This window comes from Camelina sativa, chromosome 4, assembly GCF_030686135.1.
Source record: "Camelina sativa cultivar CO46 ecotype springtype chromosome 4, ASM3068613v1".
NCBI classification, from domain to species: domain Eukaryota; kingdom Viridiplantae; phylum Streptophyta; class Magnoliopsida; order Brassicales; family Brassicaceae; genus Camelina; species Camelina sativa.
Genome location: NC_141883.1, coordinates 15,257,135 through 15,282,602, shown reverse-complemented (window position 1 = coordinate 15,282,602; position 25,468 = coordinate 15,257,135). Strand labels below are relative to the sequence as shown.

General features: G+C 35.4%; 3 protein-coding genes and 1 pseudogene across 6 annotated transcripts; 2 read left to right on the top strand and 2 right to left on the bottom strand.

Moving 5' to 3' along the window:
* Positions 1-2,383: 2,383 nt before the first annotated feature.
* Positions 2,384-3,294, bottom strand: LOC104783733 (uncharacterized; annotated as a pseudogene).
* An 869-nt stretch (positions 3,295-4,163) lies between these two features.
* LOC104780229 (AT-rich interactive domain-containing protein 4) lies at positions 4,164-9,520 on the top strand. The gene is made up of 16 exons (XM_087510178.1): positions 4,164-5,088; positions 5,313-5,504; positions 5,744-5,797; positions 6,036-6,124; positions 6,258-6,534; positions 6,643-6,699; positions 6,807-6,838; positions 6,946-7,081; positions 7,170-7,343; positions 7,692-7,931; positions 8,114-8,416; positions 8,525-8,662; positions 8,745-8,843; positions 8,944-9,044; positions 9,129-9,219; positions 9,295-9,520. Exons 1-16 carry the CDS (start codon positions 4,933-4,935, stop codon positions 9,400-9,402), a joined length of 2,247 nt encoding a protein of 748 aa, XP_087366304.1. The 5' UTR covers positions 4,164-4,932; the 3' UTR covers positions 9,403-9,520.
* A 257-nt stretch (positions 9,521-9,777) lies between these two features.
* Positions 9,778-12,130, bottom strand: LOC104783732 (uncharacterized). The gene is made up of 5 exons (XM_087510179.1): positions 11,953-12,130; positions 10,937-11,764; positions 10,608-10,808; positions 10,316-10,511; positions 9,778-10,148 (listed from the first exon to the last, which is right to left on the bottom strand). Exons 2-5 carry the CDS (start codon positions 11,759-11,761, stop codon positions 9,964-9,966), a joined length of 1,407 nt encoding a protein of 468 aa, XP_087366305.1. The 5' UTR covers positions 11,762-11,764; positions 11,953-12,130; the 3' UTR covers positions 9,778-9,963.
* A 6,044-nt stretch (positions 12,131-18,174) lies between these two features.
* On the top strand, positions 18,175-25,168 carry LOC104780227 (phosphoinositide phosphatase SAC3). 4 transcript variants are annotated; one of them, XR_015596724.1, is made up of 17 exons: positions 18,179-18,910; positions 19,044-19,245; positions 19,335-19,500; positions 19,705-19,927; positions 20,218-20,294; positions 20,738-20,925; positions 21,014-21,111; positions 21,206-21,339; positions 21,444-21,575; positions 21,897-22,257; positions 22,537-22,658; positions 22,755-22,865; positions 23,362-23,550; positions 23,886-24,062; positions 24,352-24,457; positions 24,662-24,826; positions 24,919-25,168. XR_015596724.1 is itself a non-coding variant. In XM_087510175.1 (16 exons), the coding sequence occupies exons 1-16, from the start codon at positions 18,815-18,817 to the stop codon at positions 25,006-25,008; spliced, it is 2,472 nt and encodes an 823-aa protein (XP_087366301.1). In that variant the 5' UTR covers positions 18,175-18,814; the 3' UTR covers positions 25,009-25,168. The 4 variants fall into 4 exon arrangements, 1 of the variants encoding a protein (XP_087366301.1); XR_015596723.1 differs by having other exon boundaries at positions 24,605-24,826; XM_087510175.1 differs by lacking the exon at positions 24,662-24,826 and having other exon boundaries at positions 18,175-18,910.
* The last annotated feature ends 300 nt before the right edge of the window (positions 25,169-25,468 follow it).

Here is a 25,468-nt window from a genome sequence, read left to right as displayed (position 1 = left end):
TCCTCATTTGTGTTTACTATATGTAAATTCAAAGGAGATAAATGGAGACATATGTAAATCAGAGATACAAAGGCAAGATAATGGAATCAGAGGACATGTTATAAAGCAAATTTCAGCTTGTTGTGTCCATCTTTTCTTGATTTATTGGTATCTACACAAAAAATCCTCCAGATGGATAATAAACAGTCCAATGATCTTAAGAAAAAAGGAGGAGAAGAACCTTGGAAAGAAAGACCTTGTGATGAATTTGTACCAGGGAGAAACAAATTATTGATTGGAAGTTGTTTTCTCATGCAAAAGTAAAAGACAGTCTTAGAAAACAGTTCAAAGAGCGGTTAGCGCATGGTCAAGGTCCTATTTCAGAGTCTGATATAGACCACTTTCGTCGACTAGCTGCTGAAAAATGTGTTGTTGTACGAGTTTGGTTATTTGACAATCAATCTTATAATGGGAAGAAACCAGAGACACGGGGCGAGAAAATCCACAAATCTCATGATGTTGTTGCTTTTGTAGAAAATTTAGTTGGTTTGTTCTCCCAACAGATCTAGTGGAGAACATTCTCAGTCAGCTTCCAGTGAAACCACTTGTGAGGTTTCAAGTCACTTGTAAAGATTGGAGAACTCTCTTAAGTCAAAACAGATTCGCCCATCTGAAAAACAGCCACAAGTACTTGTCTTCCCTTCACTCAAAAGACTCTTCTCAGATATGGATATCAGAGAACTTTGATCAATCTCCTTTATACTTCAAACTGTGTGATTTTGGTGAACATATCTGAGGTATGTCAGCCTGTGATGGATTAATTTTGTTCTACACCGATTCTCGCAAAATTGCAATCTGGAAATTGCAACTTACAAGTATGTGGATGGATAGACAGTAGAGAGCATATGTCCATCTATGAATACTACTGCCTTGGACGCACAAGAGACATGATATACAAGGTTTTAAGATTCAATCTCTTTGGTCGCTATTATGATGATGATTGTGTGAGTTATACACTTGAAGCAGCAATATGTAATGTCCATGGCTGAAACTTGGACTATGTATAGGGATAGGTTTGTTGTGCTATCACTGCGAGAAAATTCTTTTTGGTTGGCTTGCTGGTCTGAAAGCAATGAAGTCTTTGTGCAGTCGTTTAACTTTTCAACGTACGGAATCGTTTATATTAGTTAGACTTCCTTTTGTAGTCAGGCCATTGGATGCGACTACAACAGTTTTATCGTGTTTCTAGGGAGATAGAATCTCTCTCCTTTATCAAAGACACAGAGAACTTACTGAGCTGTGGGTTACTGAGTTCCAGTTTCAGCTTGGAAGAAACTTTTTATCATCACAAGTGATCATCCTTTCATTCATCATGCTCCAAACTATTTCGTCAACCTGTTATGAGCCAAAGCCTTAGCCATAGTAGTCACCCCCGTAGTTTATGCTTAGAATAAAGAGAACAAAAGAGATTTCAAAAGCTTAACTTCCTTTCACCCAAGTCTTTTGTTTAGAGAATTAGGTTAATTGTTTGGAAGATGAATATTATTGATGTTTTAGGGACCTATTTATAGATCCCTTTACAACCTTAACACCTTAACTAAAAGTAAAAATTCAAAAACCAAGTTCTAAATAGAAAAGGAAACATGATACTTAAAAGAACTAGAAACTTCTCAATTCTTCCTCTTTCTCCTATGATACGTAATGCCAAAGCGTGTATCACAACCTAAACAATATCACAATCTTTTGTGAAGAGGTAACATCAGGTGATGTTTCTTAGATCAAATTGATGAAACTTTCGCAAACTGCGGTGGAGCAAACATATGTTCAGAGGTATAACCATTCAAAGATTTGTGCCCCTTCAAACAGTTGTGTTTACTTTCACAGTTTGATTCTTGTACCAGGTGAGTTAGATAGATTTCAACAAAAAGATCCAAGTTATTGATTGATTGTGATGTTCCATTCTCATGCTAATGTTGTGTTATTTCAGGATTCTAAAAGATGGGAAAGACAACCTGAAGAATGACACCATGAGATGTGCAAGACAAAGGTAGAGAAACACCAAACTTAGTACGTTTAGAAATTAGAAGTTTTAAAGGACACACACCAAACTTAGTACGTTTACAAGTTTTAAAGGACACTAATGCCTTGATGTTATAATATGTCTAGAGGAATGAAAGGTCTGATAGAAAGCATCATATAAAAAGCTCTCCATAATTAGATCTTAAAGCTCAAAACTGAATCCGCTCAAGGATTTAGAAGTGTATGTAATTTCAGTGTCAAACAAAAAAAAATTCGAAACAAAGATTCCTACATTGATCTTCAGTGAATGATAATATGATCAAAATCTAATTAACATAACCGATTCCAACTAATAAAAAAAATTATAATATAGGATTTACTTCTCCTAATCGCTGTCGGTGCCATAGGTGTGACACAGAGATTCGAGTCCCTCCTTTACAGTCTTCTTCGACATGTCATTATGCAAACAGAAGAGATTTGACTGGGATAATTACCGCAATCACGTCTCTTATTATAAGCCTTCTTCTTCTTCTCATCAAACGCCTCATAGATTTTTGTTTATCTCTTCATCAATCCTTCTAGTCCGCTTACCAAATTTTATTGACTTGATGAGCAATTCTTCCTCCACGTTCTCTTCTTCTTGCTTTTTTCTTCAACTCAAAGCCTCAAGCATGGAGTCTACGCTCACGGAGGCTCGTCTAGACTTCATAGACTTAACCTCATCAAGTGCAGCCATAACTTCGATCTCTCTTTTAGATACCACAGTTCTCCTCTCTAAGGACTCCAATGCGTTTTCAGTTACCTCACGCTTCTTCTCCTTCTCCTCGACTCCATTATACAGGCAAGTTGCACCTGATTCGACAGTATAACTACTGTTCTTTGGATCGGTCTTAATTATCACCTCCGCCAAGCATTTTGTGCACTTGATGTAGAAACTAAGGATTTTAATGCCTAGGTACGTCTCGTTGATGACGTCTTCTTGACGGCAATTGAATTTGGTGCCTTCCGACATGTAATTACCACATGTGTTGCATCGAACACGTAGTGGAAGCATAAATCGAATCTTCTTCTGCTGATTTTTCGGTTTCTGGAGGCGAGGTATCTTCTTCGGATTGAAATCTGGCGAATAATACTTGTTTAGGCTTTTGCGTTCTCCCATAACTTCAGAGCACACGATCGATTAAACAAAAAAAAGGCAAATCAGGCAACAACAAAAGAAGGAGATCGCAAAACTATGAGAAACACACACGAAGAAGAAGAACAGTCCAACAAAGAAGGAGATCTCTCTTTGCTCTTTCTCTATTTCTCTCTTATAATTCCTTGTTTAGATGATCTTTAAACGTTAGGGCTTAGGGGACGAAAACCTCCTTATATAGCCAAAGATGAGCTTCTCTGTTTCCTTTTGCACTTGAAATTGTTCTTTTCTCTTGTTTCCTTTTGTTTGCAAGCCGACTAATAGAAAAGGCAAAAGAAATACGTAAAACGATTTATTTTGTAATTATCATCATCTTATACATATTTTTTTCCTAACAATCATGATTAGATGAAGATATTAGGAAATCCAGCTGTTCTCTTTTGATATATCTCGACTTTTGGATAATTTTTTAAGGTTAAGGGGAACGTCCTTCTTATATATATTACCTGTCTAAGATAAGCTAAAGAGGAGCTTTTAAACGTATTCCTTTTACATGTCTAGATTACTACTTGTGTCTTTTATCTCTCGTAGAAATTGATACATGTCAATATTAAAAATAGCAAGATCAGACTGTGAAATGAATAAATGTTTCAAACAAGTATAGACATGTAATGCAGTTTGTATAGTTTATCAGATACAGAAAATAATTGAATAGATTGATTGCTACTATTTAGTTGGAAAGAAGAAAAAAGACGACTGATTTGCTACAGTATTATTTAACTTTTCCAATATATATATTTTGTGTGCTTGTGTTTTTCATATATGGATTGAAAACAGCAAAAGTAAAACAGTAAATAGCTTTGATTTTTTAACCCTGATAATGTCTATATTCACCTGGTACTATAGCTTTTGATCAAAGAGATCTTTAAAAATCTCTTAAGAGAAGGACAAAGTAACATAACATCATCACATGACGATCGTTCTCTCGGTTTCGCTCTTTTTGTGTGACGAAGTGTTGAAAGACGAATCGTTTTAGTTAAAAAGATATAACAAAAAAACATAACAAAACCATCTCTCTTTGTCTGAGGAATTAATCTGAGTTGTTTGTTTGTTGTTAACTCTTAATTTTAATTACAAAAATTCACCTATGTATGTTTGATTTTTTTTTTCTGCTTTGATTTTTTTTTTTTTTTTTTTTTTTTTTTGTGTTTGTGTTTGTGTTCTGTTCTGAATGGGGTAACATTGTAACAAACACGAACACAAACACAAACACTGTAGACTATTATTATTATTATAGTTCTTAAAAGGAAATACAAAAAATCAACAATTTCTCTATTGTTCTTGAGATTTTTTTCTAATTTTAATCTTTTGTGTGTGTGTGATCTTTAATCTCATCATCAAAGTTGCTTCCTTTTTCACGGTCTTCTAATCAACAGCAAGTTTTGGGAATGGGCCTCTTCTCCTTCTTAGTTTCCCCTTTTCCAATAAAATCCGTCTTCTTCTTTTCTGGGTTTCGTCGATTTCACCTCTAAGAGTTCGAAATTAGGGTTTTTTTTTTCTTTCTTTTCTTTCAGTTAGGGCTGATTCGAGGTCGCGAGAGTAATCTGTTTTTGCTTTTAACTCAGATTTACTCGTGCCTTTGGCACGACACACTAGTGGGTTCTTGACGAACTTATTCTTTAGGGTTTTTTTTTCTTTTCTTTTGTCGAATTGTTCTCTTCTTTGTAGCTGTTGTCTCTTTTGGGTCATTTTGGCTGCCAGTTTCGTAGAGAGTTAGAGAAAGTTTGGTTATGCTTTGAATGATGTTTCATGGTCAAGGTTTTTCGAGAAACCGTTGTAATGTTGTGGCAGTTGTTTCTAGAGAGAATGATAACCAGATAGATGGAGCTCCTCCTCCTCCTCCTCTTCAACCCAAATACCCTTTTCCAGATCTCTCTTCTTCAGGGCGACTCAAGGTATTATGACTTTTTTCATAAATGATTTGCTAGATTGTTGGTTGAAATTGGGAATTTTTAGTAAGATTGGACAATGTTGAACTAAGTTGGTTCTAGTTATGTATGTAGGGAATTTGTTAGCTGGTGAGACTCTTCAGTCGCTTCAGATATTACTGGACTTTAGTGAAATTTTTATGGAGATGTTTAAGCATTTGGTGTATGCTTTTTTTTTTGTCATGTTGTAGATTCAGGTACTGAATAATCCTACGACAGAGGAGTTCCAGGTTGCTGTTAACTCTTCTGCTACGGATTTTGTCTACTTGCAAGGGGAGCAGAGTGGAGATAGTGATGAAGTTGGTCCCTTTGTGTTGGGATTTACTGATTTTTCTACTCCTGATGCCTTGGTTGCTCTGTTTGGTTCCACATTACCGACAACGGTGGGTGCATTCGTTGTTTTATGTTACTCTTTTTAGTTAAGGATTTCCTTTTACCATCTGAAGTTGGTTTGGTGTCACTAAGATATTTTCTTTATAGATTGTTGTTAGTCTCTTGATGATTCGCTTAAAAGGCTCTATAGAGTTTCCTCTACGTTTATGTTAAAACATTTTTCATAACAAGAACCCTAATGGTCCCTAGTGAGATATTAATATGCTTTGGTTTCATATTGTTTTCTCAGGTTTACCTTGAGCTTCCAAATGGTGAAGAATTAGCTCAAGCACTCTACTCTAAGGTACACCATTCTTGATAACCACCTTGCACTTTTCTGTTCCTTTACTGTTTAGTACGTTTTCTTCTTGTTATCTCTTTGTTGCTCTATTTCACCTATGGTTTAGGTTAAGAGTAGTTGAAAAAAACAGTTATTATATAAAAGCCCTTCGAATAAATTGCTTAAATTGATAGTAACATTAATCTTAGTCCTTCTAAATCAGTTTTGTTCTTTTCTTTCTATTGGTGCTTTGGTTTGGCAGGGTGTTCAATATGTTATATATTGGAAAAATGCTTTCACGAAATATGCAGCCTGCCATTTTCGCCATGCTCTGTTTTCAGTCATACAGAGGTAATATTTGTTAACCCGAGCATCTGAAATTGCGAAAAGCCTTAATTTTAGTCTGATTAACATCTACATTATATACACTTTTTCACCTAGTCTACAAATTTAGTTGACTATGCTATGTTGTTTGGCAATGCAGTTCGTGCAGTGATACATGGGATGTGTTCCATGTTGCAGAGGCATCTTTCCGACTCTATTGTACGAGTGACAATACCGTCCTTCCTTCGAACAGCAACCGTAAAATGAATTATGAGATGGGACCCTGCTTGCTTGGAGACCCTCCAAAGATTGACGTGGTTTCGCCAGAAGCTGATGAACTAGAAGACGAAAATTCATTAGAGAGCCTCCCGTCAATAAAGATATATGACGAAGATGTTACCGTGAGATTCCTTTTGTGTGGACCTCCATGCACACTGGTGGGTGTTACTGACCTTCTTGCACATTTTATGATGCTTGGCTTGTTTGCGCAAATGTTCGTATTTCTCTATGCTATTTTCACTTCTAAAGCTGGTTCTCTATTTCAGGATACATCTGTACTGGGATCTTTGGTGGAAGGACTTAATGCTCTCTTGAGAGTAGAAGTGAGTAGCTTGTTAGTTTTCAGTTTAGCTTTTTCTTTATTAGTGGGCATACGAAAATGTGTGCATTTTAGTCCTATCAAAATAACTTTATCATTTCGTTGTTCCAGATGCGAGGAAGTAGGCTCCATAACCGTTCTAGGTATGTAGTTTATATGGCCTAATGATATGTTGTGCATCCCTCGAATAATCTTTGATTTTGTGCCTATGGAGTTAGTTTTAAGACTTACTGTTACTTTCATAATGCAGTGCTCCAGCACCTCCTCTTCAAGCAGGAACATTTACTCGTGGTGTAGTGACCATGCGGTGTGATATCTCGACCTGTTCTTCAGCACACATATCAATGCTGGTGTCTGGAAATGCGCAGACCTGTTTCAGTGACCAGGCAAGGGATTTTAACCTTCCTAAATATGAGCTTTACTCTGCATACATGTGCAATGGGGTTTATCATTAGTCTCCTTTGTAAATAACAGCTTTTGGAAAATCACATAAAACATGAGGTGATTGAGAAGATCCAACTAGTCCATTCAGTGGTCAACTCAGAAGAAACAGAGCGGGTTTTCTCTGAGCCTCGGAGATCTGCTTCAATAGCTTGTGGGGCAAGTGTGTGTGAAGTTTCTATGCAAGTACCGACATGGGCTCTGCAGGTTAATTATCTCTTTCTCTGCTCGATTTAGATTTGTTGTAGTCTTCTAGACTAGTCCTGAGAATGTTATGATGATAAAGTTTGTTATGAAAATGCAACGAACATTAGTGAAGGCTTTTCAAGTTCCTGAACGTTTGACTCAACGTTTAAGATGCCCATGACCATTTTCCGTGCTTTATTGCTCCCACTCTGTAGATATGATGCTTTGACATGTGAGGTGGTAACATCCAGATAGCCATGTGTGATCCACATTCTTTGCGACTTTCTGGATATTTTTTCGCGTTTCATGATCTTTCTTTCTCTTGCGTAATATGTAGCTAAGAAAAAGTTTTATTCTGCTTTTATGTAGGTCTTAAGGCAGCTGGCACCTGATGTGTCATACCGCAGTTTGGTTATCCTTGGAGTAGCAAGCATTCAGGGGTTGTCTGTTGCTTCATTTGAAAAAGATGATGCGGAGCGTTTACTTTTCTTCTGTGGACAAGAGATCAATGATACTTCAAATCATGATGCTCTTCTGTCCAAAATTCCTCACTGGTTAACGCCACCCTTACCAACCAGAAAAAGATCCGAACCATGCAGAGAAAGTAAGGTACTGTTTCGAATGCCACAGGTTAAAACTTCCTTTATATAGAATATTAATTTGGAAGTACTCTTTGTTTACAAGCTAGACTCTTTGATTTCAACTCTAAATTGGTGGCCATACTTGTGCCAAAATATCATCGTCTTCATGTATTTACATTGATATGACGCTGTGGAAATATCTACATTCAGGAAATTGAAAACGGAGGACCTACATCGAGGAAAATCAATGTGGCTGCTCTGAGACCGATACCTCACACCCGTCGACATAAGATGATACCTTTCTCTGGTTACTCTGAAATTGGAAGATTTGATGGTGACAACACCAAAGGAAGCTTACCTATGCCTCCAAAGCATGGTGCATCAGGTGGTACTCCGGTAACTCAACGTAAAGCTTTTTCTGGTTCATACCAGAGAAAGCAAATTATCACACTAAACCCTCTACCTCTCAAGAAACACGACTGTGGAAGAGCGCATATTCAGATTTGCTCAGAGGTTTGCCTTACTTTCCTTGTGATAAATAGTTTGAACTTAAAAAACCCACTTTTAAGATGGTTTTTTTTTCTTCGGGGATTATTATACTGATGCTGTCTCTCTATGTAGGAGGAGTTTCTGAGGGATGTGATGCAGTTTTTGCTAATTCGAGGACATAGCCGGCTTGTTCCTCCAGGGGGGCTAGCAGAGTTTCCAGACGCTGTTCTCAACTCAAAACGGCTTGATCTGTTCAACTTGTATAGAGAGGTAGTTAAGCACTGATTTGAATTTGATCAACCCAGGGCAGCCAGCATTACATTTGGTGGCCTAAAAATAAGAGTTATTGCAGGTTGTATCAAGGGGAGGGTTCCATGTAGGGAATGGGATCAACTGGAAGGGACAAGTTTTCTCAAAGATGCGGAACCACACACTCACGAACAGAATGACTGTAAATGATTGACTGATTTCTAATCTAGCTCATTACTTGATTTATTCTTGAAATTCAGTGCTGTCTTAAAAGCTAACTAACTCTGGGGTTATTATGGCAGGGAGTAGGCAATACACTTAAGAGACACTATGAGACGTATCTACTGGAGTATGAATATGCTCATGATGATGTAGATGGAGAGTGTTGCCTAATATGTCGCAGGTACATTATAAGAACCTTCTTTCTCTCTCGCTTCAGAAGGATACTTGTTAATAATAACGCATTGATTTTTCTTGGTTGAAACAGTAGCACGGCTGGTGACTGGGTGAACTGTGGATCGTGTGGAGAGTGGGCTCATTTCGGATGTGACAGAAGACCTGGCCTCGGGGCCTTCAAGGTAAAAGCAAACACAAACTCGTAATATCATCAACTGCCTCTGTGTAGTGACTGATTTAAACATATGATATGACAGGATTATGCGAAAACGGATGGGTTGGAATATGTCTGCCCAAATTGTAGCGTCTCTAATTATAGGAAGAAGACTCAGAAGACCTCTAATGGTGGCTTGCTTGTCCCTTAATTAGCTTTCTTACGTTTCTTCTTCGGTTTTTACTTTTGCTTTGAAAACCAATGATTGATTGATTCCTCCTCTGATCTTTCACGAGTTTTTCGCAATGCAAGTATTTTTTTTTTCTTTCCATAATCGTAACGATAATTGATGAAACTCTAAAAGTTTAAAATGATAGATTACCACCACAAAAGGAATATGGAGAAATGAAAAGAAACAATCGTGGACAGAACTTAAAAGTTGAAATGAATCTGTTTTCAACTGTAAGAAACAAATTTAACAAGTTCGAACAATTAAAGCTAGTTTACACATGGAAGTCTCGCTAAACCTCTTTTAAGCTTATGACAGCGTTTCTACCATAGACAAATAGAACCGCAAAGAGAAAGATTTTATAAAGGTAAAAAAGCTTTGATAAAATAAATATAATCCTAAAACGTTCATAGTCTGGTGCAGCAAATGTTTGGTTCTTGAGGGAAACAATTTATGTACATGTACACTTGAATAGTTTCTAACTTATGAAACCAATCTGAGAAACGTTTATATACAAAGAGTAGTTTGTAATGTGAATGGAGGCTACGGGCGTAAACCTGCGTAGAGATCCCTGAGGGCAGTGTACAATGGTTCGGCTGCCTTGGGTTGATCCACCATCCCAAGTAGAATGTCTGATGTGGATAGGTATGGATCGCCATAGAACTTTACATTCATGTCCCTTCTTGTTACCACCACATTTCCTTCTAGAGATACTCCCACAAACGCCCCTGTTCATACCACACAACTTTCCTCAGGTTCTATATTTTCAGGACCTACCTAGACTATATTCAATTTCCTCTGTAATATTGAGCCCCTAAGGAGCTACGAGTCTCCTAGCCAAATTATAGATATGAGAAAAGTGAAAACTGAGGCATGAAGTTGAGATGGTGAAAACCTTTGCTGCGGCTGTAAGTATAGCAGACGCCAGAGCCTCTGTCACCAGCTCGAAGGTCAGCCTCCAACACTCTCCCTATAGGTCCTGCTGCTGCACTGCATCCCGCACCTAGAGAGAAGTGCATTCTGCTGCAGAACGTCTTCACCGCTTTCACATCATGCAGCACTATTATGAAGTCCATCAACTCACCGCCAATCTGAAAGAAAAAGAGTACAAAAAATCCTTATCATCAGTGGTTTCTTTAACAAGTGTAACTCACAGGCACGTGCTGAATGGAAAAGATGAAGTTTACCTGAGCACCCCATCCTAGACCTACTGACAGTATCGCGGATGGAGCAGACCATGACCCGTCTGATCTCCGAGATATTACCAGACCAGTCCCGAGTTTGTACGACAGTAAAGCCCCAACCTTAGCAACTGTTATAATCGCCAAACCTTTAGCTCGACTAAGAACAGCATGTGGTATGGATTTCTCAGGGTCTAGTGTTGCTACCTGTGTATTTCGTTAACTGGTTAAACAGACCTTTACGATCACCAATGGTACTTTGTACTCATTTCTCTACTCGAATATCTTAGTCAGTATACATAAAAATTGGATAAAAAAAAAAAAAAAAATCAAACCTGACAGTAACCTCTGAGGGTAATAGATGCCTTGTATATCTCATCTTCCATGGAAAGACCAAGGGGAAGATTCAACCAGCCTCTAGAGCAAGTCCAATCCACAACATCATGCTTTGCAACTTGCACAGCATTACTAATAGAGTTAATGAGGACACCTTGCAAAGGATCAAGCCTCTCGTAGCAGGAATCACAGACCCTCTGAGGATTCCTTTCCCGAAAGCGACTAGGCATTAAACACCTACCTTTGGAACAGTTCCTACAAAATATCCCTCCGCAGAACCGACAGTGATGTCTACCGCATGTGATTGCAGTAAAAGGAGAAGAACAGTGCATACAAGTAGTAGTCGAACTATCAGGGAGCCACTCAGGAGGTTCGGCTTCAAGCAACTCCTTGTAAACACTATAATTGATCCCACTAGGTTCAAGAAGAGGGGGAGCACTCGGTATGTAAACAGAGGAATGAAGGTAAGTATCTCCGTTCTTGCCAGAGCCAAGGAAGGAAACATTCGAAGAAGGGATATTCTCATCTGAGGAGTCCTTGTTCCGCCCGGTAACAATAGCAATCAAACCAGTCAACACGTTTTTCAAGTTCACTTCAGGTGGTGTCACATTTCTCTGAATCGGAGTGGTAGAGAGCTCGTCAGCTGAATCATATCCATCATCAACATAATCTCCAGAGTCGACGATCGGGTAGCCAGACACTTTTTTGGTAGGGATTGGTTCAACAACAGGCCATTTAGGTCCATCTTCATAACCCTCATTATCATCATCATCATACTCATCGTACTTGAATTTGATGCTCTCTTGTTCATTGAGGGTAGCCATGCCCTTAAAATTGAAAAAAATATATATCTTTCAAAAACCCAGATCAAAAGTTTCCTACAAACTCCATAACTATTGAAACCCTAATTAAAGCAAACCCTAATCAAGCTTTTGATTTTAATTCTAAGGTTATTCAAAATCACGAGAATCATCGATCGGAATTGTAAAATCAAAAGAATCGTATGGAAACAAACCTGTGTTTTTTATCACGGAGAAACAAGTTTGGTGAAGAGAATTAGCAATTTCGATTTATGGGATTTGAAGAAGAAGAAGAAGATAAAAAAGTAGCAAGCAAGAACACGGCGCCTCGGTTTTGAGGAGAATATTTTATTATTTTCATTTAACAATAAAATATACGAAACCATATATTTCGGATTTGGTAAGCAAGTCATCATTATCGAATACTTCTTGTTTAATTGGGCTTGATGGGCCATAGGCCTGTTTGTTATTTTAGGTAAACAGATGTTATTTTTTGAAAAAAAAAAAAAAATGTTGTCTGAAAATACAAAATACAAAAATGTTGTATTTTATTGGTTTTATTTCGTAACTTTCTTGAATAAATTTTATTTGGTAAACTACTAATCCCACGAATGTCCCAAATAATAATTTGTAAACTTTGTAGATATTTCTTAAAAGTTTTATGAAATGTACTTGACTAAACGATTTTTAAAAACTGAGTAACACCACCTCTAGCAAGGATCGGAGTCTCGATGGAGTATAATGAATCCTCACTTCCCACACCCGATAGGCCGATACCGTGGCAACAATGATGAGAATTCGAATTTGTGGAGCTGAGGCAATCTATGCAAGTGTTTCTTTTTCAGGTATTTGCTAGTTATTTCCCTAATGTTTTCTTTGTTGTGTATTTTCTTTTGTATTCGTAGATTTTTTTAGTCATTATAAATTGTGGACTTTCTATTTTGGACGTTGTCGCAAATTTGAAACTGGTATCTATATTATTATTGATACCAAAACAAAAGAAGAATCATATTAACCGTCTATATTTTTGACCCGATAGTTCACAAATTGATAGATTTGATGAGAGGAAAGACACATAATCTGTTAAAGGAAAAATTGTATTAGATTCTCATTAGAATTGTACGAGATACATCTTTTTATATAGGGATGAGTTTCCTAAACTAACATAATGTAAATGTAAATAATATATTTAGATAAATGCAAATATTCCTAAACTATATCTTCTAGTTTCTTCTCGATCTTCATAGTTTAAATATTCTTGGAGAATCATCTCGACCGTCGATCTCTCGGTTTGATCTCCAGTTCTCAATATCCCAATACCCCCGGCAAACTCATATGTGGTAACACGGGTGAGATTGGACAAGTCTTCAAAATAACAGCTTTATACCCAGCCGTCGGGTCATCATCGACGTTTATACCCGGTCGTAGGGTCAAAGCGGCTACAATACCCAGCCGTTAGGTCATCGACGTTTATACCCGGTCGTAAGGTCATCAACGGCATTTATACTCAGCCGTAGAGTCATCTTCGTGGCATTTATACTCAGCCATATACTCAGCCATATAGTCAATCTCTATCAATTTAAAAAACATAAGTTTGGATCGTTCTTCGAACTTCTTGTTCATGAAGAAACTTGTGTAGTCACGGTCGAATTCGAATTCATCATCGCCGGATCAACATCGTATCCGCCGAAGTCATGGTCGTGGCTCTGTCAAAGTAAAACAAAGAAACCACATGACGATAGGTAAAGTAGCACAAACACATGCTATTATGCCCAAATCTCTTATACAAGAGACAAACACCGTTCATTCTTTTTCTTTTTTTTCAGTTGGCCAACGAACACCACCGTACATCTTGGTTGATATTCATAGTCACCACCACCAGCCAAATCATGGCCACATAAGACAACACACTCACATGTGTGTGAAGCCCAAATTTCAGATTTTTTTTTTTTTTTTTAAATAGTCGATGGAATTTGGATAAATTTCATTACCAACTCATAATTAGAACAAAAAGAAAGAAAGACTCCAACGTTAAAAGAAGAAACGATGGAGGAAGGTCAAAAGAAAAGAAGAGACGAAACAGAATTTGTTTTATTTTTTTTTATCTTTTTATCTTTTTTTTTTTTTGTGGAAGCTAACGTAATGAAACCATAAATCACATCAAGATTTTTTTTGCTCTGATACCATGATAGATTCGAGAGAGTAAAGACACATAATGTGTTAGAGGATGAATAATGGTATTAGACTCTCATAATTAGAATTGTACAAAATACATCTTCTTATATTGAGATGAGTGTCCTAAACTAACATAATATAAATGTAAATAATATATTTAGATAAATGTAAATATTCTTAAACTATATTTTCTAGATTCTTTTCAATCTTCATACTACATATTTTTGGGCAATCATCTTGACCGTCCATCTCTCCGTTTGATCTCGGGTTCTCAATATCCCAATACAAATAGACACCCACAAAACACGTTCCTAGAATATATGTATTTCCGGACTTTTTGTATCAGCTTCCCTATGTAAAGAAAGATTGACCACATATAAAACTTATTTAAGTTTTGGATCGAAACGATTATTATACATCTTAAAAATGGATCACCAAATTTTTTTTTATCAAAGAATAAATTAAGTCCTTTAATATTTGGTTCAACAATATGCATAGCATGATTCGATAAATTTATATCAAATAGATATATAGATGGGAATTTTAAAATACCAAATCTAAACTTATCTATAGTTGACGGGAACATTGTTTAATAGTGTTATGCTTCTTAGATGATGTTTGAGATAATGAAAAACAAAAGAGTCAAGCAAGCAATGGATAGCTTGCAAAATACGAAATCATGTTTCAAGCTTCTTCACGCTTGAAGTTTAAATTAGTTCTGTTCGGGTTAAACAATTAATTTTATGTGTAAGATCTAAGACGGAATCAGGCTACATCAATCGTGAATGAATTTTCAGGTCGGCAATAAATAACGTCAACGGAGAAAATCTTTGGGACAATCAAATTTTAAATTAGGAAATTAGGTAACCATGACATCTTAACATGTTTTTTTTATTATTATAAGAAATGGAAGAGGATGAAAAAAAAGGGAAAGAAATTTGTATTAAGTTTTTTTCTTCTAAAAATTTCGTACTTACCTAAACTCATACATCATCTGTTGAAACCATCCTCTAATAAATTATTTTTTCAGTTAAAATCAATTTTTGTGCCATTCTAAATGCTTAAATTTTCTACTTGATTGGTTGTAAATTTGTAATGGAGTTAAGATTGGGCAAATATTTTGTTTTTAACCAAAAGCAAAATACTTTCCTTCAATTTTTAAAAAGATTTCACATATATGAAGCAGTTTCAATATTTTTATATTAAATAATATTCTTAAACATAATTCTAATAAAAATAAATAATTCTAGCTACATCCTGCTATAATCACCACATTATAAGAAATAGAACTTTTTGTAATTATTTATATTGTTAAATTAAATTAAAGTAAAGTACGTATGACACAAATATTAATTTTTCTGTATGACCAAAAGACATTAGCCTACTAACAAAAAAATTTGGTGCAACATTTTAATTGTTGTTACATATCCTTGGTTTCTTGTTAAGGTTTATAGACAATGATTAGCAAATAAAAATGTATTTGTAAGCTAGTGGATAAGTAAATCTGCTAGAAAGAGTTTGACACAAGTGGATCACTCGATATGTTGACAAATGTATGAAAAGTTATAATGAACAACGAACGTGCTGGAAGATTCCATTCCCTCCCTCTGTCGTAATAAATTTGATGAGATTTTGAGATTCCGATTTTACAGAGAAAAAGTGCGATAGAACCTATCCACAGAGTCAAAGCGTGTTTGGACGCAAGTCTCCCAAGTTATTGAAACCTTCTCTTCTATTGCTCTATTCCTTAAAACTCACCCCTAAATGTATTGGTAAAAAGAGACATGAATGGCATATCATAAAATGTATGATTTGGTTGTATCATTCCGATAACAGAAAAATATTAGCGGTAACACTATATATCAAGTTTATTTGTTACTTTTGCAATGCAAAACATTTTACTGTTTTTATTTCACTAATTAATATAAGTTAAGCAAAATTTTACTGTTAGTACATAACGTAACTAATGCTATTGGTTTAATGTTATACTAGATTAAGACCCGTGCTAGAGCACAAGTAGAAATTCATTTTATTTATATTGTAATTTTTATATAAAATATAATTTATGTGATTGTTTAAAAAGTTTTTTTGGATAAAATATTATGCAATAAAATCATATGCTAAATATGATGATTTGAAAAGACATTTATTTTGTAAGTTTTATATTGTTAATGATTCTAGATAAGTATCCGTGCTATAACACTGGTTAAATTTTATTTTATAAAATTTTAAATATTTTCTATTTTAAAATAAAATTTTAATATGTTGTATTAGTTTATGTACGTGAAGTTATTTCAACAATGTATATTCTACCTCATGACTTGAATGTCATTATAAGACATAATTTTGTGAATTTGCTTTTTAAAAGGCGAGTTATTATATTATGAGTAATCTAATATATTGTTATACTTTTTGTTTTAATATACTTGGTTTTTTGAAATTCTTTCATATTATAGTTACATATTATTAACATTGCTATAATGAACCAATTTAGAGTGTTTATAGTTTCTAACTTTAATATCTAGTTTCAATATTTTTAAAATATTTTAAAATAAATTATTTAAAGTTTATTATATTATATAAAATTCAACAAAAAAGTATGAAATTGAATTTAAATATTCAAATTTTGACCCGTTACTCAGTAAATTTTTTAATTCAATAAATATTATTTTTAAAGAATAATATTAATTAAACTTGAATAATTTATAGATTGAATCATTTATATTTGTTTTTAAAAATTCAACTTATGGTATATCCGGGAAAAAATTATTTTCTAATTGTAATAAATAATATGATAATTTATTTGTTTCACAAAATAGACTCATACATAAAAATAAGAGGTAAAGTATAATAATAATTAACAAATTAATATGTTAAGTTAGATATGAACGGATTTTATTTGATGAATAATTTAATAAAAGAAATTAATATGGTAAGTTAGATGATATCAAATGATTCTTTCGAATATTCTCTTTAAGATTTTTGGAAACAATAAATCCAGACTATACAAATAATGTAAAACTTAATCTATACCAATTTGTAACCAACTTATTAAAATTATATAGTCTACAAAACAATGTTGTGTACTTCCGTTTTATTATATAGGGGATTGGGTGAATTAATCGAACTAACTCAAAACAAACCAAAATTATAGATTATCTGAATGACTCATAAATTCGTGAACTGAAAGAACTAGCTAGAGTCAAAATCAAAAATTTTCGAGTATTCAAAATAACCAAAATACAATTATATACCTAAAAATAATAGTTACTTTTAGATCTAATAATCAAAATACACAAATATAATAAATTACCCAAAACTCTTTTTTAGATAATATGATCAACTTTTAAGTCTTACGGTTTAAGCATTATAAACATGTTTTCATCAAACTCTTGATAACACTGATGCGCTTGATGTAAAAACGATTTTCTTTGAATTTAATTTAACATTATTTTCAAAAAAAATAAATTACCCAAAACAAATACTTAAAAAAAAAATATTTGAACCAAATTTCGTTTTTGTACTTTTATGCTTTTTTAATTCTGGAACCAAAAAAATCAGAAACAAACGAACCGAATCTCTAAACGTCCAAAATTGTACAAGAAAAATGTCATTTTTAAAATGTTTTTGGTTTAGTTTTTGTTTACTTCAAAAAAATACTTTTTAGATCCAAATATCTAAAAACTGAATTTTTGGAAGATCTAGTAAATCAAAGAACCAAAATTCACACGATATTAATTATTATTATTATTTTTTTATCGTCTGGATTTATTATTGATTTCAAATTATGAGAACAATTACATATGATTCTACTATGGGCAATTTCTTTCGACCCTATTAGATTCACTACAAACACTCTTACTCTCCTGCTCCATGCTCTTGATGGTCACCTTCCTTCTCTATGCTCACCTTCATGTGTATGTAGAATCACGACGAATAGCGATAATTGCGCATCACTGGAGATCGTCTGTAAATTTGCTTTCATTAATCTGCACAATTAATAAATCGTATTATCCGGAGCTCGAACGCTAGATCTCCTAGTGTAGAAGCATTAAGCACAATTATTTTTTCTTTAGATGAGCAAAATAAAAACTAAATCATCCAGATTTGAAAAAAAGTATAAAACAACTGTGTTGTCAAAACTCAAAGGTGCAGCTCTTCCATTGGTGTCCATACAGCTGTAGCTTGAGCTCGCTTAGGTCACGAGAAATTTCATAAACCGAAAAATACATAAGTAACAGGGTACATATTAATAAATTAATACTTGATCATCAAAACCAAAAAAAAAAAAAAAAAAAAAATTAGAAATTGTGGTTTCCATTAGCACCCTTCTCGGTTTACCAATTTGTTCTCGAGAAAACCAAAATCAAACAACCACCTCTTTCCATTTTCTCTCTTCGTCTTCGTCAGATAAAAAAAAGCTTCTCTCTCTCGTAACGAATTGATCATTCTTTGTGGCACCTACGTAACAGCTTAATCCGACCTTCGTTTTTATCATTTGTTTCCACTTCCTGAGTGATCATGATGATGATTCTGTGATCTGTTTTCGCCATCGCGCTCTCTCTCTCTCTCTCTATATATATATATATATTTTGTTTTTTTTTTCTTTAATTTGGACAATTATTCGGGGATTTCTTCGATTTTGCTTTTACGCAATTCCGAGAGGGAAGCATCTTATGTGTTGCTTGTTTGTAGCTGAGAGATACGAAACTTTTGAATATTGTTGTTTTCGTTTCGTTGAGGTTTGATTTGGTTACGTTTGATTCCGGAACTTTGATCTGGTGAATGCTCCGGCGATAAATATTTCCCTGAGCCAGCGGCTCGGGGGGAGATCTGTTAAAAGTCAAAAAGAATTATCGACGACGAGCATTGTGGATTTTTTTCTTTCTTTCTTTTCCAGCTATGTCTTCAACGGAAGATGCTGGTTTAGGCTCATCTGGACCACATTCTCTTTACGCTTCTATGCAGGAGCAATTCAAACTCTTCGAGACTCAATCGGTAAATTTACAACTTCCACCTTTTCAATTTTGGGATCAGAAGCTACGGTAGTTTCAGTTTGTGTTGACTTGTTAAGTCTTATGGTGTGTGTCTCTTCGTTTAAAATGTGCTCTTTTGATGATACTATTTGCAGAACTTTTACATGATTGGTTGGGATGGAAATGGAGTTTACAGAGTACTAAAGATCTGTCGCCTTGATCCGTCTGAGCTTAACATTAGTCAAGATTCGACTCCTTATACCAAGAAAGAGTGCTATGAGTTGTTAAAACGGATACACGAAGGGAACAAGGCTACGGGTGGGCTAAAACTTGTGACTCTTTGTTATGGTATCATTGGTATGTGTTTTTTCTCAACTTCTTTTTTACAGGTCCATCAATTGTTGTGTTTATTTTGAGCTTCTTCTCACACTACTATATTCTCTCAGGCTTCATTAGATTCTTGGGACCCTACTACATGCTGCTTATAACTGAAAGAAGAAAAATAGGCGAAATATTTGGTCACAGCGTCTACGCTGTATCAAGGAGCGAGATAGTTGCGTTGCAAAATTCTACTGTGCAGTGCAACGTTGCTAATTCAAGAGATGAAAACAGGTTGTTGAGATTTCTTGTGTTATATTTTGTTTGTTTATTTTTGGAATGTTGCTAAACATATTTTTCTTCACTATTCTTCTCTCTGTTCCCTCAACAAAGAAAGCACACTTCGGTAGACGTTCCATCCTTTCAACGTTTTAATGAGTTGAAGTCATCTAACCCTTACCTTTTCTTATGTTTTGTTTCCAATTTGTTGATGAACAGATACAAGAGACTCTTGTCTATGGTGGACCTTACTAAAGACTTCTTTTTCAGCTATTCTTACAATATTATGAGAAGTTACCAGAAGAATGTATGCAATTGTGAGACCGGACATATTCTGTATGAGAAAATGTTTGTCTGGAATGAGTTCTTGACTCGGGGAATCCGACATCATCTTCAAAATACCCTGTGGACTGTAGCATTGGTTTATGGTTTCTTTAAGCAGGTGAGAATTGTATGTTTAATGACAGCTCACTGCTAGAAGAAAATTTCAAAATGCATGTCTTCTTTTTTGTCTTACACCCATTACCCAGAGTCCTGTAAATCTTGTTTTATCATTTTTTATTGCACCAAAGGCTTAGTCAGAAGCTTTCTGTTTCACATACAGATTTCTATCATTTTATATCAGTTATGGGACTATTGCCGTGTTACTTCAGTTATATGTAATTATGGTATACTGGCATCTTGATCTTCAACACCTGGATACTCAAGAACCATGCCTCATTTTGCATGTAGGCCTCTCTTTCTGAATCTGGGCGGGATTTTAAGATCACTCTTATTGCTAGGCGTTCCCGTCATAATGCTGGAACCAGGTAAACAATTTCTTTTTTTTTTTTTTGAATGTAATGTTAAATTATATTCAAAGAAAAATTAACGTTGTTACAACTTGTGCTGCGCGTGTTTGAAAAAACTTAGAAGGTTAAAATTACAGAGAAAGTGATAAAACCAGTGTCATATTCTTGTTTGGTACCAGTGTCATATTCTTGTCGTAAACAATTTCTTTCACTCCCTAGTTAGGCAGTTTAGGCTCTGTGGTAAGCATGTATTGACACTGCAAGGCGTGCCTCCAGAGACTAAATGTAAAATTTTCCAAATAAAGACTGCATAGGTAGTCATATCTGGATATATCTCACTAGAGCATTGCACAATACCCAACAATAAGAGTTGTAAACTATACATCTTATTTGAAATATGACCATTTTTTCTTTTTCATAGATATCCTTCTTACTCTCTCGTAATTATCTCTTCACATTAGGTACTTGAAGCGAGGAGTAAACAGAAATGGCAATGTTGCCAATGATGTCGAGACCGAGCAGATAGTGTCCGAAGATGTTCCTGAAGACCACCCTATGCAAGTGAGTTCTGTTGTGCAGAATCGTGGCTCAATCCCTCTTTTCTGGTCACAAGAGACCTCACGACTGAATCTAAAGCCGGACATAGTCTGTAAGTTTTGTGACACTAAAATTTCTGCACTGCTCCCCCTGTCTCTCCCTCCTCTCTTCTCTGTTTGACTGCTTTCTATCAAATGCAGTGTCAAAAAAGGAACCAAACTATGAGGCGACTAGACTTCACTTTGATAACCTTGTAGAACGATATGGAAACCCTATCATTATTCTGAACTTGATCAAGGTGAGTTGTCTAATCCACCTAGTATCTCACTTGCTGTCATCATTTTTTCTTATGCATCCACACCTCATCGTTCCTTTGTTTTCACAATCAATAGACAAAAGAGAAGAGACCTAGAGAGTCAATCCTCCGAGAAGAGTTTGTTAATGCAATTGACTTTATAAACAAAGATTTACCTGAGGAAAATCGTTTGCGATTTCTCCACTGGGACCTGCACAAACATTTTCGGAGGTATCTGTCGTATACACCCTTCCAGCTGCTGGAATCGTGTGAAAGTCTTTCAATATATTTGTTGTAGATAAAAAGCAGTTTTCTGTTTTATCTCCTTCTTCCAGCAAAACAACAAATGTCTTGGCACTCCTCGGCAAAGTAGCTGCCTGTGCATTGATGTTAACAGGTTTATTTTACTATCAAGTCACACCAGCCATGAAGATTGAGGGTTACATGAGCTTGTCTTCTTCTTCTGAGTAAGTCCTCTAGCTTGAATTTTTCCATCACTTGTTTATATCATATTTTCGTCCAACTTATATTTTGTGGTGTCTGCTCAATTTTCCTCTTCTTCATTTAATTTATGATGAACCTTTTTATGTAAATTATTGTATTTTCCTCGTAGTGATGATATCTCGGCTATGGTCATTGATTATCAGTAGTTTGTAAAATTTATTTTAAATGAGTAATACTGTAATAGCATGAACGACAGGCTGGCAGAGATGGTGCAATTAAAATAGATTTTACAAAATAATTTTGTAAGCAGATAATGATACAGTTCTGCTGTTTAAAAATTGCAGTGCTGACACTGGAGATATATCTCCACACACTAGTTCTGATGATGATAATGAGGATCATGATAGCCTTGAGAAGAAATCTAGTAGGAGTAAGAATATTGCTAATGAAAAATGTGATGTCAAGCCACCCAGGCTTCAAAGTGGCGTTCTTAGGACCAATTGCATTGATTGCCTTGACCGAACAAATGTAGCACAATATGCATACGGTTGGGCTGCTCTTGGGCAGCAGATTCATGTATTAGGAATTAGAGATGTACCAGCCATAGAACTTGATGATCCTTTGGCTATTTCGTTAATGGGGTTGTATGAGAGAATGGGCGACACACTAGCTCATCAGTATGGCGGATCCGCAGCCCACAACAAGGTAATGCTAATTTATTTCACTCCGAAATTCACGCAAACATCGATTTGGTTTGTCTTGTTCATAAAGTTTTGTAAAATATCTCTTGCTTGAAACAATGGGTGATATGGTTCTTAATTTTGTAATTTGATTATTTTCCATAATCAGAAAATAATATTTAGAATCATCTGTGATTCCTGGTTAAGTAATGTCAAGGACCAAAATAAACGTCTTAAGTTAACATATTGAACATTATTATGTGGATGCATAATGTTGATTTCTAGAATTTCTTGTGGGCAATAGGTTTTCAGCGAGAGAAGAGGCCAGTGGAGAGCAGCAACTCAGTCACAGGAGTTCTTGAGAACTCTGCAACGATATTATAATAACGCCTATATGGATGCAGATAAACAAGACGCCATTAATATGTAAGTTACTCTCTCTCTCTCTCTCTCTTTCTCTTTCTCTGTGGAAACATATTCGTGTTGAAAGTGTTTTCAGGTTTGTAACTTTTCTACATGCAGATTTCTTGGCACGTTTCAGCCTGAACAGGGAATGCCGACAATCTGGGAGTTACGGTCAAATTCCCTCTCCAATAGACGAAATGGAGAGATGAGCATAGGGGAAGATGAAAGGTAGCTTCTGTCAGTGCAAACATAAATCTGGTGCTAGCTTTTTTATAAATCTCATCCTTAATTAAGGTTTGAAGTGTTCAATTTGCTCCTTTAGACACACTTCAGTGATTAAGGAGTCCTATGGTTTCTAATATATTGTAGACCTAATCGAGGTGTCTGCTACAGGATATTTTAGATGGATAGGTTCAACATCTTTTGATAGAATCTCATTCTCTAATGTAGCTTCCATTTTTCTTGCTGACACCCAATTTTTCCTAATTTTATAGGACGACCAAACCATTTTCTGAATTGAGAAAATGGATTCATGAGAAACGAGGATTGGTTTGGTCACTGCATTAAGCTAAATGCTATTTTAGAACTTTTAGCTAATGATAGAATCTTAAATGATAGCTATCTGTTTCGTTTGATGTTTATGTCTTTTTTTTTTCTCTTAAAATGAGATACCTCGATTGTCATGTTCCTTCAGTAATTTGATCTCTTCGTATAATGCTTTCAGGTTTCTTGTGAAAAGGTGCTTATCAGATGGGAATTTTCTCCATGAAAGCTGCACTCCGCTGTCAGCCATGAGTATCAATCATGAAAGCATGCCACAAAAAGATTTCTCTGCGCCATTACAGCATGTGAGCCATATTCATTCAGAGTCATCATCTGATATACCAGTTTCTAATGATGTAGCATTATCAAGGTTTGTTTTTATAACTCTTACATCTTATTCTGAGTGGAGTTAAGATTATACATTTTTCCAGTGCTAGGAATTGTCTTGGTTATGATAGTTGAACCTATTTGGATAGGCATGCTGTAATTTCTTTTCAAGTGTCCATGCATGTTGTGGGCGTTTTAATTTTGTTGGGAAAAGATCTATTGTTTATATTTCATTTTTATTAATAGGAGGGAGCTCATGTGGTCTGAGGTTGTTGTCTTGGCTCTTCATGGACTCAAAGAATTAACCTTAACGCATTTATTTTATTCAGTGAGCCGTAGTAGGTTAAACTGACTTTTCCAGCCATTATTTCTATGTAGGTGTACTCCTTCTATGCCTAGGAAACAGCTTTTAGGAGATGTGCAAAAGGTTCATCGTTTTGGTAGCGACCAAGTTTACTTTGGCGGGGAAGAAGACATGTCTAGTGTCTCCAATTTTGTTGATATTGAGTGGCTTTCATCATCAGAAAATCCATGCGAGAATGATCTATTTGACAGGTAACCAAATATCATGCTTTAAAGAGCATAGATACAGAAGTGGTAAATACTACTAAAGCTTGTAACGCAAGAGCATGAAATTGTTAGCCAGTAGAAAAAAGTCAGTCAACTGCTCTTAAACCCAAATTGAAAGAGCATGACCAAATTGATTACTACACTCATAGTTAATTTGATGATGAGGTAGAAGCCGATAGTAACTTGTGGTTTTTCTAAATATTTAATACCAAGATCCACTTTACTCTTAGCTGTCAAATATGGTTGTCGTGATAAATCATGTTACTTTTGGCAGGTCGTCAGCACTTACAAGGAATTTGACAACGTCTTCAACAGAGAATATTATCAATGTAGGACAATCGGCACCAACTACAAGTGAAAGTGGGTCAAGCAGCAGTAAGGTCAGTGGCCTCCAAATTCAACTTAGCGTTTCTTTGTCTATTATTGGTTTCGCTCACAATGAACTTGGTTGGTTTTGTTTCATCCACGAATGTGTTGATGATGTCTTAGACTAATTTGTTCTCCCATATGAATTCTTACTTACAAAGTTCACGAAGAGCCATGGCCAACACCCCTCGTTTTTTGTTGGTTAATCATTTAACCAGGAGCTAAGTTAAACGGATACTCGGGTATAACCAGGAGCTAATTGACAAATAAGTTAACAAGAAGAGGATTTGTTTTTACTCCCTTTTTTTTGCTTGACATGATGAAACCAATATGAAATGCCTCTGAGTCTAGTTGATCTGTAGAAGCTAAAAGAATTGTCATGTGTGAGTGATCTCTCAGGTGTTAGTTTCACAACCGCACTTTGATTGGTTTAGAAATTGTTTTTGCTTATGTGAGAAACTGTATTTATCGGCAGGGGAAGGAACCGATGGGAACAAAGATTCGGGAGGACTTTGCAGATAGCTTCAAAGATTGGGTAGCATACGGTGAAGCACTCTGTCACTGAGTCCAAAATCTTAGGAACACGGAATGGTACAAAAGAGTAGTGTAATACTGAAAATAGCTGAAACGTTCTTTTGAGACTTTACCCCCCTAATTTGTTTTGAAGCCGTTTGTAAATAGTGTAATGTTATATATATAAAATCTTTGTACGATTCGTGTGAAAATTATTTGTAGGTAATCCCTTTCTTTACCGCTTTCTTAGTCTATCTGTAATCGTCTGAAACACGAACACCTGCGTAACTATATTGCGTTTGTGTTTTCAGAAGTAGTCAACGTGAGTGACTTGCTTGATTAAATTACACAATTTTGAAATGGTTACACAAGTGTGGTAATTACTAACGCCATTTATATCCGGAAATGCAAAATTTTGTGTTGCTACGCCGATACCTGAAGTGGCCTGTTATATCGAGTGATACAGAAAACATTTCACAATTTGAAGATTAGCAGACATTAGATGGATCCCT